Genomic DNA, 12,685 nt, shown 5'->3' with positions numbered 1-12,685 from the left:
ACACACCAGAACTGATTCGCATCTCCAAGCGATTCGATTCAAATGATTTTTGTGTTTTGAACTATTGACTGAATGACTTGCCGCCACCTACTGGCGGTTTTATTTTCATATTTATACTTTGCATTGACTTTTTATTTAAAATATTAAACTTTTAAAGTTTAATTGGTACATATTTCTAAATTAAAAAATGTACATGTAAAACATTCATTCAACATTATTTACACATGTAAATGTGTCTAAATCCCACTTCAGATAGAGCTTCTGTGCCACTTCTGCTGTGCAAAAATGGATCTTTGGATGCTTATCTCATTTGATTGGAAACAGTCTGAGTGTGTCTAACTGAATTGTTCTAAATGAATTTATTGTTTAAATTAACATTTTAAAAACAACTTTTCTATTTTAATTTAAGAAATTGACAGATGATGCATACATTTATTAATATAAGAAAACATTGCTCTTATAATGGTAAAATGCCCCTGGACAATAATTTAAAGGGATATATATGCCCTGTAATGGGAAAGTGCTCCTCAAAAAAAAAAAAAGAAAAGTTAGCGTAGAGCCCTGCTATGTAGTATTTTTGCAGTAAAATATCCAAAAACCACTAGGCCAGTGTTATATATTTTGTTAATTTGAGTACTTACAATATCCCAAATGTTTCCAACTATTTGTAAATTGTGAGAAAATTACTATTTTAACCAAGGACGTTTCAGCATAGCGTTTGAGCGAGTTTGTGTGTGTCAATCTCGTCATATCTGCGTTCCCCTCGGTTTTATTCTGCAGAAGCGCTTTTCTCTTAGCAGTGTGAACAAGTGTCACAGCAGTGCCAAGCGAACGCACAGACTAACATCATAACATCATTTTAAACACACTTAAATGTATCTAATATGATAAACAAAGTTGCTTTACCTTATAACAATGACCAGAAAAGGCGGAAGTGCGCGCGCCCGGCGACTGTGTCCCGTCCCGTCATAATAAAAGTCCCGGTACTCGCCATGTGTTTGTATAACAATCACAGGCCTTGCTCAGCTCCACAACACTTGGTCCTGCTCTACTTCATTCTACAGTAACGTTAATAACCGCATCCATGAACATGATTTCTGCCCAAGTCCTATTTTCCACCGGCTGTGAGGTGAAGACCACATGTCCCAAGATGCTGCGCTCACACTTGGCGTCATCAAACTACGCATTTGTTTTAAATAGGCGCCCTCCAGTAGAGCATAAGTGCACCTTTAACATCCTTGGTGTGGACGGGCAATGACTGCTGTCTCCAAAACTCTACTGAAATCAATTACGTTGATCAAAAACATTATTTTACTAATGTAGAGCATGCATGCCAAATCAGTTCAATGATGGTTATGATGCCATTGCCTAGATCATAACCATACAAGGCAGCTTACTGGGTTTTGGAACAGATCCATAGTCTGAGGTGCGGCCAGGTCAGTAGTGCACATAGCACGATGATGACCCGGTTTCGTGTCTTGGGTCATTTCCCGATTTCTCCTTCTTCCCACCATTTCCTGTTGCTGCTGGGCCGTCCTATGAAATAAAAGGCAAAAAGCCACAAAAACATAGAAAATCATTGATGTGTTGAGCTACACTGAAATTTTAAGGTCATAAAAATAACAGGGCTGGATCTCGTAATACTTTATCACTTCATCAGAGTGCTGACAGTGGCTGTTCCCCAAGTTCCCCAACCGTTTCCCAAGGATGCTAGTAGAGAAACACACACCAAAAGAGAGACGGGGCAGTTTGTCTTCTGGCCTCTGATGAGTTAATGGTGACCCTTCTGAGGTTAACCACACCTGCGGCTCGCAGCATTTTAGATTCCTGTGGCCAAAGCGTCTAAAAGTCTTCCTTCATCCCCGTCTGATATGTCCGCTGTGTTTGTGTGCGTGTGTGTTTGCATGCCTGCTGTCCAGATCGATAAAGTCTGAACTAAACAAAAACATGTTTTTTTTTTTTGTCTTTTCGTTACACTTTATTTTAAGGTGATATAGTTACTTTGAACTTAATCAAATAAGTACTATTAATTAAATGCATGAACTCACTATAGAGTTACAGTTAGGATTAATTACTTGTAATTATGCATAATTTACTTTTATTACTAGAGTAAGTACATGTAGTAACATGTAACCACAATAACAAAATAAAGTGTTACTTTTTTACCTTTTATTTATTTATTTATTTACAGCATATTTCTGCATAGAGTCATGAAAATATATTTTGCATTATTATTTACATGAAAATATTGTCGTAATTAATTATTTTATATATTATTGTATTGTTTTAACCCAGCAATTGGGTTGTTTTAAGCTTAATATTTAACCCATTCACTGGGTTAAAACAACCCAATTGGTGGGTGTCCATTTTCAACCCAACTTGGGTTGTTTTTAACCCACCATTTTTTAAAGTGTATAGTGTACAAGCAAGTCTCCATCTTACAGTCAAAGGAAGCAAAAACTTTATGAGATATTTCCATTTTGATGGCTCAATGGATATATTGCCATTAAAGTTCCGAAGGGAAAAATACTTACCAGATAAACTATTTTTCAAAGCATATTTCTTAAAAAGCCACATATTATGCTGCAGGTCATTCAATCTACTTTTTTTACTCATTACAGCCAATTTTTAGTTAATGTTTTACATTTGGTGCTTGCTATGTTCATTTTGGATGCGGTATGCATTTATTCAACACACATTTAACACAATTCTTGAACCACACTGCTTTTTGCCTATACATTTTATGTTTCATGGTGTCAAGCAAAGAGATGAAATGTTTGAACTTACTGTTTTTCTTTCAGCGAGTCAGTTATAACCACTAAACCTCCTTCAGTTTGTCTTTCTTCTCTGTTTCTCCATCTCTCTAATCTGTCCTGGCCGGGCAATGTGCAAATGCTTTATGGCTCATGTAATGTAACTGTCTAGCTGACACTCGTAATTGTAGTTTCCTTGCAAATCTTCTCCATTCTAAACGCAGATCCTTCAACGTTTTCCGTAGTGGAACCCCAGCCATCCCCTGATGATGAAGGTGAGTGTCACAGATGCCTTCCAATGCCGTTTAGGTCAAGCGTTCACCACACTCTTAGAAAAAAGCTTCTGTCATGCACTTCAGATATAGAATCTTTTTTTTGTGGATTTAGTTTTAATTATTAATTAATGCTGTTTTAATTAGTTGGTCATGCGTATAAATAGTACGAGTTTACAATCTCGTGGAATGTATACGCCAAAATGAGTTTTGCCGTACTTATGGTACGCGTTTTTTTGCGTGCATATGATACGCACTTTATGGCGTGCATATGACACGCTCTTGGGTAGGTTTAGGGTGGTGGGGTGGGGGCTTCGTATGTATAATACGCCATAAAGTGCATATCATATGCACGCGAAAAACCGTGTACCATACGCACGCCAAAACGTACTTTATCACTTGGAGAGAAAAAAAAAATTACCCATTAAAAATTAAATAATTATTTAATCATTTTAGACATTTTGCTTCATAATGTGGCATAAAGCGTTCTTAAAATTGAGTCAAGAACCCTATTGAACCTTGTTTTCTAAGAATGTAGAGTTTGGAACAGAACTAATGTTTTGTGCATTCGTGTGTGTGTGTTTTAGACATGATCTCTCAGTACCCTACACTCTGGACAGAACAGGTCCGCAGCCGACAAAACAAGACCAAACCACAATGTGAGTCACGAAAACAATGTGAGTTTTTTTATTCTAATTTTTTGTTTTTTTAAAGAAAATAGAAAGAGAAAGCAAAAGAGACACACAGATTCTTATCTTGTAAGTATTATGAAACTCGGTTGCTATAGTGGCACACACACACACACAGGTTCACTATCTTTGTGGGGACTCTCCATAGATGTAATTTTTTTTTTTTTTCTGTACAAACTGTATATGCTCTCCCCTTACACATTACACAAAACTTTCAGCATTTTTACATTTTCAAAAAAACTCTGTATGATTTATTAGCTTGTTTCCTCATTGGGACTTGACACACGCCCTCATGAGTCTGTGTGCATTCAGATTGAAGTCCCCACTGGGATAGAAAAACATATACACACAGACACATGCACACACACACAAGCGTATATGTGAAGATTCAGCTCAATGCAGTACTCAGCCATTGCCTGACATGTTGATCTAATGAAGGAATCAACAGAGATGCCATTAAAACCCATCTTGGAAAAAATGACGACATGAACTCAGTAACAGATCTAATTCTGAGGACATTATTACAGAGTTTGTGTGTTTCTTAATAGACTCATTCCTGTGTGTGTCTCTGTGTGTGCGTGAATAGCTTGATTGTAAAGTTCTCTTGATTTACAATCAATAAAACGTCAGTGCAGCTCAGTGAACGCCGATGGTTTTGATTACGGCTGATTTGTTGAGGTCTAAAGGGGGATTATCACTATTCAGAGAAGCTCAGAATAGAACTGAAAAACAGACATAGACAGAGAAAAGATGGGGGGAAAGCATTTTCTAAAACAATGTTCACATGAAGCCAAAAACCTGACAACACCACAGTGAAAGAGAGAGAGAGAGTAACTTTAAAATGATGTGGGCGAGAGAATATGTACCCTAAAAAAAAGCATAGAAATGCATTAAATACCACTCAGAAAAGGGGCAATCAAAGCAACACCCTGGCAACTATGGCTCAGTTTATGGAAAAAGAAAATCAATATTTTTCTGATAACATTTTTGATTAAAAACGCTTGCTTTGTTTGTTTGTATGGCTAAACAATTTATGCCCAAATTTTTGATTAGCAGTATGACTATATTTATTATTATTAGTTTTATTATGACTATTATTATTATTATTAATAAATAAAATGAATACTTTAGAAACCCCATATCATATATGTCCTGGGCTGGCAAATACACTGTAAAAAAAATGATACGTCCAATAATGTTTTAACTCATCGTTAAGAAATGTTAAACTTTTTTAAAATAAGTTATACAAGATGTAACACATTTTTTAAAAGTCAATTTAACATAATATAAGTTGAAATAACTTAAACATCCAAGTTGATTGTACTTAAAATGTTCAGGCTTTGACCTTTTTTTACAGTGTAGTCACAATACCTTAGCACCCCTTTGACTTTTGCATAAAATATCCTCTCCCTCGTTTCTTTTTTATCTTTCCTTTTCAACTCACATAATCTTGCTTGCATTAGATGAGGCGGCTCAAAGCATTGCTGGAGAGCTGTGTTGTGGCACATGAGATGATTGGTTCCTGATGCAGAGACATCTCACAGCTGAAAGGTTTTGTTCCATGTGGATCATTCATGTGTTTCGGACTGTCGTTGTGTGTGTGTGTATCTGAACCTCATGGCTAAGCTCATGCTCAGGACTGAAACAAAGCATTAAGATGCCACTGTTTTCCTGAAACAATGTGCTTTATGCAGCGATTCTCTGCCCAAGGTCACTATCTTCATTCAAAGTGACTGCGAACGCAGACACACTGAGACAACGTGTAAATATTTATGCTGGTCGCAGGAGCCCAGTTCAGTCTTAATGTCATAAACATTCCTGCAGGCAAGCTCTCACTTTCACTCTCTCTGATTTTCTTCTCTCACTCCCTACAACATGCTGTCTATCTATCTCTCAATGGCTGTGACTGAGGTATTACAGTCTGGCCAGTCGTTCACAGGCAATGTTCTTGCATGCAGGAAGGCACCATAATGAACTGAAACCAATTCAAATTAATTTTAGAGATAACTATGTAAGGAGTAATTGATGACTGGCAATTAAAGGTGCACTATGTAGGATTTTTGCAGTAAAATAAAACCACTAGGCAGTGTTATACATTTTGTTCAGTTGAGTTCTTACAATATCCTAAATGTTTCCAACTATTTGTAAATTGTGAGAGAATTGCTATTTTAACCAATGATCCGGCACGTCTGAGGGAGTCGCCTGTCACTTGCGTCATATCTGCGTTACCCTGCATTTCCGGTTTCCAAGTTTTATTTGGCAGAAACGCTTTACTCTTAGCAGTGTGAACAAGTGTCATAGCAGCCGCCGAGCTAACGCACAGAGGAACTTCGTAACATTATATTCAACACACTCAGATGTATCAAATGATAAACAGAGCTGCGTTACCTCATACTCATGACCGGAAAAGTGGAAATGGCGCTGGCGACTGTGCCCAGTCCTGTCATAATAAAAGTCCCGCTGCTGGCGAGGTGCGTGTTTGTATAACAATCGCTCCAGCGGCCTTGCTCAGCTCCACAACACTCGGTCCTGCTCTGCTTTACACAACAATAACATTATTAAAAGCATCCATGAACATGATTTCTGCCCGAGTCCTATCCCGATTCTTGTCCACTGGCTGTGAGGTGAAGACCACATGTTACAAGATTCTGAGCTTCAATGACTTTTGATCATTTTACATCATTTTACAATGTTGGATTGTCATTTGAACTTTTCTGGATCTGCCATCATTGATAAGTTTAATTATATCAAGTGCTGTAAGAAAAGGCTATTTTCTTCACCTCCAACATCTTCACACGATATAGCCTACTAGCCGGGACACTTTTTTTATGTGTACCGATGTGACGTAATGACATAAAATATGCTCGAATTTTCCGGGGAAACAGGTTAGTGAATGAGGCATCTGTGCTGCCTTCCAAAATCAAGAGTATCTTAGTAGACAAGATATTAGTCAAACCCTGGATTTTTTTAATCCTTATTTTAGATTGGAGCTTGTTCCGTTCCTATTCAAACGTTTTATGCATTAGTGCACTTCTTTTATGGAAATTGTAAGGTGCTTTTTTTGGTGCTTGACAGCTCCTGGTCACTGTCTACTTTCATTGTACAGCAACACAGATGCTTGGCCTCTCTTCACCACAGAGAACACAGACACTTACTCACTCAAATTGTGTCTCCTGCTGTATTTCACTCCTTTCTTCTGTCTCACTTCACCTCAGACACCTCGTGTGATCAGGAGCAGCTGTCGGCACAGGAAGAAGCAAGACAACATAAAAATGAAGCGGTTTTTGTACCTGACTGCGCCCACGGCGGCCTCTACAAACCTGTCCAGTGCCATCCCTCCACCGGGTACTGCTGGTGTGTCCTAGTGGACACTGGACGACCCATACCTGGCACATCCACAAGGTAATGTTTTGCTTAAAAAAAATTGGTATGTGTATAGTGCCATTCTGTCATTTTAGCTCGGAGATCCACTTATTACATAAAAATCTGATGGAAATTTCTCCAATACAACTGCAAGGATGTTATTACAGCACGTCTCTTTAACATCTGCTTTAACAAAATGGTATATTAAACACTGTAAAATGCCTCGCACCTCAAAGAAACAAATCCGTCCTTATTTAGTTGCCAAAATACAACTTAAGCAGTTTGTCTCTATTGAAAGGAAAAACCCACCACTTAGCTTTTAAAATGGTAAGTGCCAGTCGACTTGTTCTCTTTCTGTACATCTAATATACACCCGGGGCAGGTCTCTTTCTTTGACTTACTATGGGGTACAAAATTGAGCTTTGGAGTCTCTCAGGGGCCAATACTTGGCCCAATCTCATTCAGTCTCTTTTACCACTGAGAGCAACTTGATGAGAACAGAATCCATGATGCTAAATATACCATCAAATCATTTTGATTAACTGCTCATCTCCTAATAGGCTGGTTGCATAACCTGATCAAGAAATCTGGCAGAATGACAAAACATTGTGAGTGTGTTTGTCAGGGTCAGTGACACCCGCTGCATACAGGGGCACCTTTAATGAGTGTAATGGAATGATGCTGTGGATTTCTGACCATCGCCAAATGTGGTATTGAGTTAACAAAGCCTCAGGCAGTGTGCCAGACAGCACATTAGAGCACGCATGGAACTGCTACCTTCCCATCACCCTCCTCTCTCTCCTTCTCTGTCGCCTGGCAGTGATTGGAGCACATTTACTCTCCTAATGGGGCCATGAATGTTTCTCTTGTCTTACACTTCTTACTCGCTTTTTCTTTTTGTCCACTTTTCTCTCATCCCATTCCTCTGTTTCCGGTATATGAGCTGGCCTTCTAGTGATTGCATCCTAGTGCACTTGTTGGATCTGTGTAAAAAAAAAAATGTATATGTGTGTCTATGTCTGTTTCTGTGGAAAGATAGGCAGATAGGATTATAATAGATACAATGAAAAACAGATAGATAGATAGATAGATAGATAGATAGATAGATAGATAGATAGATAGATAGATAGATAGATAGATAGATAGATAGATAGATAGATAGATAGATAGATAGATAGATAGATAGATAGATAGATAGATAGATAGATAGATAGATAGATAGATAGATAGATAGATAGATAGATAGATAGATAACTTAATAACATTAGCTCTTTACTTATTCAATAGTATTATCTTGTCTCCCTGTTATTTAAAGCTGCTGTCCGTAACTTTTTTTGTGTTTTGTACATTCTCAAAAATGATATAACGAGAATATACAACATGAATCCATTTTCGAAACCGTGTTTTTGTCTTACCCTTAATGGCACACTTATAATAAGTGTTTATACTGGGACTATTTGAGACCGGTCTGGTAGGAACCGCTGCGGAGGAGCACAGTCCCTGTGTGACTCGCCATAGACATAATCAAAGAGAAGTAGATCCGGCTGCAATGTTCTTGCAGTTCTGTTTATTAACCACTAGAGCGTCAAAAGTTACGGACTGCAGCTTTAAAAAAAAGATAATTTTTCTCAGCATTGGTGGAATATTTGAGCTGTTGGACTCATCTCTGTGCAAACAATAATGCTTTGTATTTCGCTTTAGTTTTTTCACCCTCTCTCTCTCTCTCTCTCTCTCTCTCTCTCTCTCTCTCTCTCTCTCTCTCTCTCTCTCTCTCTCTCTCTCTCTCTCTCTCTCTCTCTCTCTCGCTGTAGATTCGAACAACCAAAATGTGATGGAAACGCCAGAGCCCATCCAAACAAACCGAAGGACCATTACAGGAGCAGACATCTGCAGGGTGAGCTAAGATGGCAAAATATTGTGCAAGGTTTGCTGAGAGAGTGATATACTTCACAACTCAGTACTAGAAAGAGGATGGTTAATAGACACAAAATGAAAAAATTAAAATCATAAAGCTTTTTTTAACCAAACAATTTTACAAATACTAAAAGAGGCAAATAAATATATCCATTAAAAATATTTAAAAAACAAAAAGTGTAAATTTCAATACGTTGGGTGTAGGTGCACTTACCAGTTGTTCACTGTATATATTTCAATTATATTCTAGTTGTGTTTGATATAAATGTATATACTCAAAATGAGTCAAAATAATACTCAACATTTCAAAATGCATAACACACAAGGATTTGTGTATGTGTATCTATGTTTGTGTTTGTATGTGAGCTCAAGTGTGCACAGGTATGTGTGTGTGACATCTAGAGTCTAAAACCATCTCCTGGTTTCCCACGACCCTGCGGTCTGCATAGACGACAAGATGTTAACAGATCATCTCACTGACGAAAGGGGAGGTAGAAAAGATAGATTACAATAGATAGCACGAGCTTAGGAGGATGACAAGGAGGGATGAGTGTGGGGGAGTGGCTGTGATGAAGAACAGGGGAAAAGGAGTGGAGGGCACAGATAAAAAACAGCAAAAAGGAAACGAGGGAGTGACTTCCATTTCCAGAATGAATTAATTGTTGATTAGATTAGACTACATCTCTGTATGGGGACGGTGTGGTATACTGAAAATATACAGATTCAATATAATTTTATTAATAATATACACTACTGTTCAAAGGTTGTTTTTTTTAAATTAATTTTAAATTAATATTTTAATCCAGCCATTAATGTTACAGAATATTTTGAACTTTTTATTCATCAAAAAATCCTAGTAAAATGTATAATGGTTTCCACAAAAATATGAAGCAACACAACTGTTTTCAACATTGATAATAATCAGAAATATTTCTTGAGCAGCAAATCATCATTACAATGATTTCTGAAGGATCATGTGGTACTGAAGACTGGAGTCACGAACTCATGCTGCTGAAAATTAAATTCACCTTTGCCATCACTGAAATGGATTATAATAATATTGTTTATAATTTAAAAATAGTTTTACTGTATTTTTTTGATCAAATAAATTCATCCTCAGAGCATCAGAGACTTTAAAAACATTAACATATAGTAATAATCTTACTGATTCCAAACGTTTTAATGGTTGGTTAAGATGAATGAAAATCAAGAATTTTATGACTATATCGAACAGTTCAACCGTTCAATTCATATTCATATACGCCATAAAATATGCACGCGGAAAACAGCGTATCATATGCACGCCAAAATGAGTCTTGGCGTATACATTCCACGACATTGCACACTCGTACTATTTATACGCATTTATGTGTGATCGGGTTGGAAAAATCATGCATATATTTATTGCTCAGGTCAAATACCCACCTTTACAAAAATGTACTGTGGTGTTACCAACATGGTATTAGATTTAATTATATGACTGCATTTTTAATATCTACGATGATGCTGAATGATTGCCATTATAATGCGCTATGGCATTTACAGCACATGGTACTTCTAAGAATACCAACTACCATGGCGTTGTTTTGTTAGTGTAAGTACATGAGAAATGCTTTTGTGCTTTGTCTCAGTCCCAGATAACAGATTCTAGAGTAACCCTGGCCAGACTTTGACTAATAGGATTATCTTCATACTTTAATTAAGATTAAGTGGTGAAATAGGCTTTTGAAGCAGTCAGAGGTGTGAGAATGTGTGTGCGTTACTAACGTGTGCTATATTTATTTTGGAATGGGACACACCTCCCTTTGGGAATTTTTTCAAATGTAAAAGGAAAAGTTCAGTTTTAGTCTTATATTATTATACTGATTAATGTAATTTTATCAGACAGGATGAAACATTTTGGAGTGACTCAAACCAACTAACACCACAATGCATCACAGAATTAATTGAACCAACTGCTAATACTCACGTTTGTTTCTGCCGTTTACATCCCCTCCAATATGATGTCACTTCCTGGGTGATGCTCACATCAAGGAGCTGGCTTTTATTATTTAAAGGGATACTACCAAAAACTATTGATATAGAAAGGCGGTCCACTACTATTACTTAAAAATTAAAGAAACTGCAATGAGCAATATAGCATAATACGTTATTTATTTCTTATTTTTTTGGCAGGGTTCCCTGCTAAAATGAGCATTTCTGGGGCTAAATATCACATAATTGGGGTCACTTTAACCCGCGGACATGAAAAACAGCCCGCGGTAACAGTGGGAAAACCACGGACTTGGCAACACTGTACAGAAGAGACCTTACTTAGACTCCTTAACGCTTAGCGCTGCACATGCGCATTGGCTAGTCTAGCCTGAAAAATGATGTTTTTTAAAGCTATTTGAGCATAAGAATCAACATTAATGAGACAGCTCATGTGAGATTTTGTTGCCGATTTTAAATGTTATTTAATTGTTGAGTTGAGTTCAGCAAGCAGTATTTGAGATTTCATTTCTCCTTTCTTTAAATTGAATGCCTGAAATAGCTGCCCGGGGGCGTTGCAAATATGGCCGCTAAGTGATATTACACAAGACTACCAGGATGGAGAGTGAGGACACAGTAAAAAATGATAAATTAATAATAAAAAACTAATTGGATTTGAGAAAAGTAAAAAAGTAAAAATACAATGTTTCCATCCTGGCTATTTCTATGCACATTTTAGGATAGCGTATACAATGGGAATGGAATTTGAATGCTAAGATGCGCATACATTTAAAATTGTGCATAAAAACTTGTGCTCAATACGGGGGATACATGTTTTATCTGATATGATATGACAAAACAAAGCGCCCATTTTTCTTACTGGATAGTAGCCTACACTACTCAAACCAAAATACTGCAATTATTTCAAATGAACCCCAATGTTCAATTAATTTTATTTAAATGTTTGTATTTTTGTATTGAATAATATTGTATCTCACTTATATAATGGCAACATGAATCTGTACTGCATATGGAAATGACCCAACTTAGATTAATCGCTGGCCTTAGTCTCCACTACCAGACTAGCTTTGTTATTGTGCACTTTGATAAATATTCTAATATCTCAAAATGTGAACAAATACTCCTGTGTTCCTCAGGTGTGTGTGTGTGGACGTTCAGGCTGCCAGCAGCATGTGTACAGGTGCTGTTGTGTGAGCAGCTCTCTGGTCATGGCTGGTTAACTGTGGTGTAGAAGGGGGGCTGATGGGGGCCGGCGGCTGCTGGCAGCTAAACGTCCACAAGCCACTGCCAATACCGCAATTCTCATGACTCTGTTGCAACTTGAGAGTTTTTATGTAAGATCCACAAGCTGTGGGATTCTGGGTAATGCTGAATTGTTGTAAAATGCAGGATCTGGATGGGTTTGCTCAGGGATTTCTGACTCAGCATTTTAATCAGGTGATATAGCTGGAGAGTTCATTGAATGTCTTAATGTGTGTTTTTTTTTATTTCTCATGCTCTTATAATTAGAAGTGTCTTAAAGAAAAAGTTCAGGTCATTATCTTGTGTAATATTGTTGGTTTAAAAGAGCACTGCAGTAAATGATGATGTATTTTTTAGGCCAAACCAGAAGTTAACATCCCCGGATCCCTCAACAAAAACTGAAAAGGATTTTTTAATTTTTTTAGGTTTTTAGGATTTAGGTTTACTATTTCTGGTCCGA

The 12,685-nt window shown here is 37.3% G+C and overlaps 1 protein-coding gene across 4 annotated transcripts in view; it reads left to right on the top strand.

The window, feature by feature from the left end:
- Positions 1-12,685, top strand: part of smoc2 (SPARC related modular calcium binding 2) — a 54,124-nt gene that overhangs the window by 23,231 nt on the left and 18,208 nt on the right. The window contains exons 6-9 of one of the 4 annotated variants that reach the window (XM_067422479.1): positions 2,945-3,028; positions 3,613-3,702; positions 6,930-7,116; positions 8,889-8,971. In XM_067422479.1, the coding sequence (XP_067278580.1) occupies positions 2,945-3,028; positions 3,613-3,702; positions 6,930-7,116; positions 8,889-8,971 (444 nt within the window). The remainder of the gene's footprint in view (positions 1-2,944; positions 3,029-3,612; positions 3,703-6,929; positions 7,117-8,888; positions 8,972-12,685) is intronic. The other 3 variants (XM_067422481.1, XM_067422480.1, XM_067422482.1) reach the window with 3 other exon arrangements.

Source organism: Pseudorasbora parva, chromosome 17 (assembly GCF_024679245.1).
Source record: "Pseudorasbora parva isolate DD20220531a chromosome 17, ASM2467924v1, whole genome shotgun sequence".
NCBI classification, from domain to species: Eukaryota; Metazoa; Chordata; class Actinopteri; order Cypriniformes; family Gobionidae; genus Pseudorasbora; species Pseudorasbora parva.
This window is presented reverse-complemented; position numbering and strand designations above follow the sequence as displayed.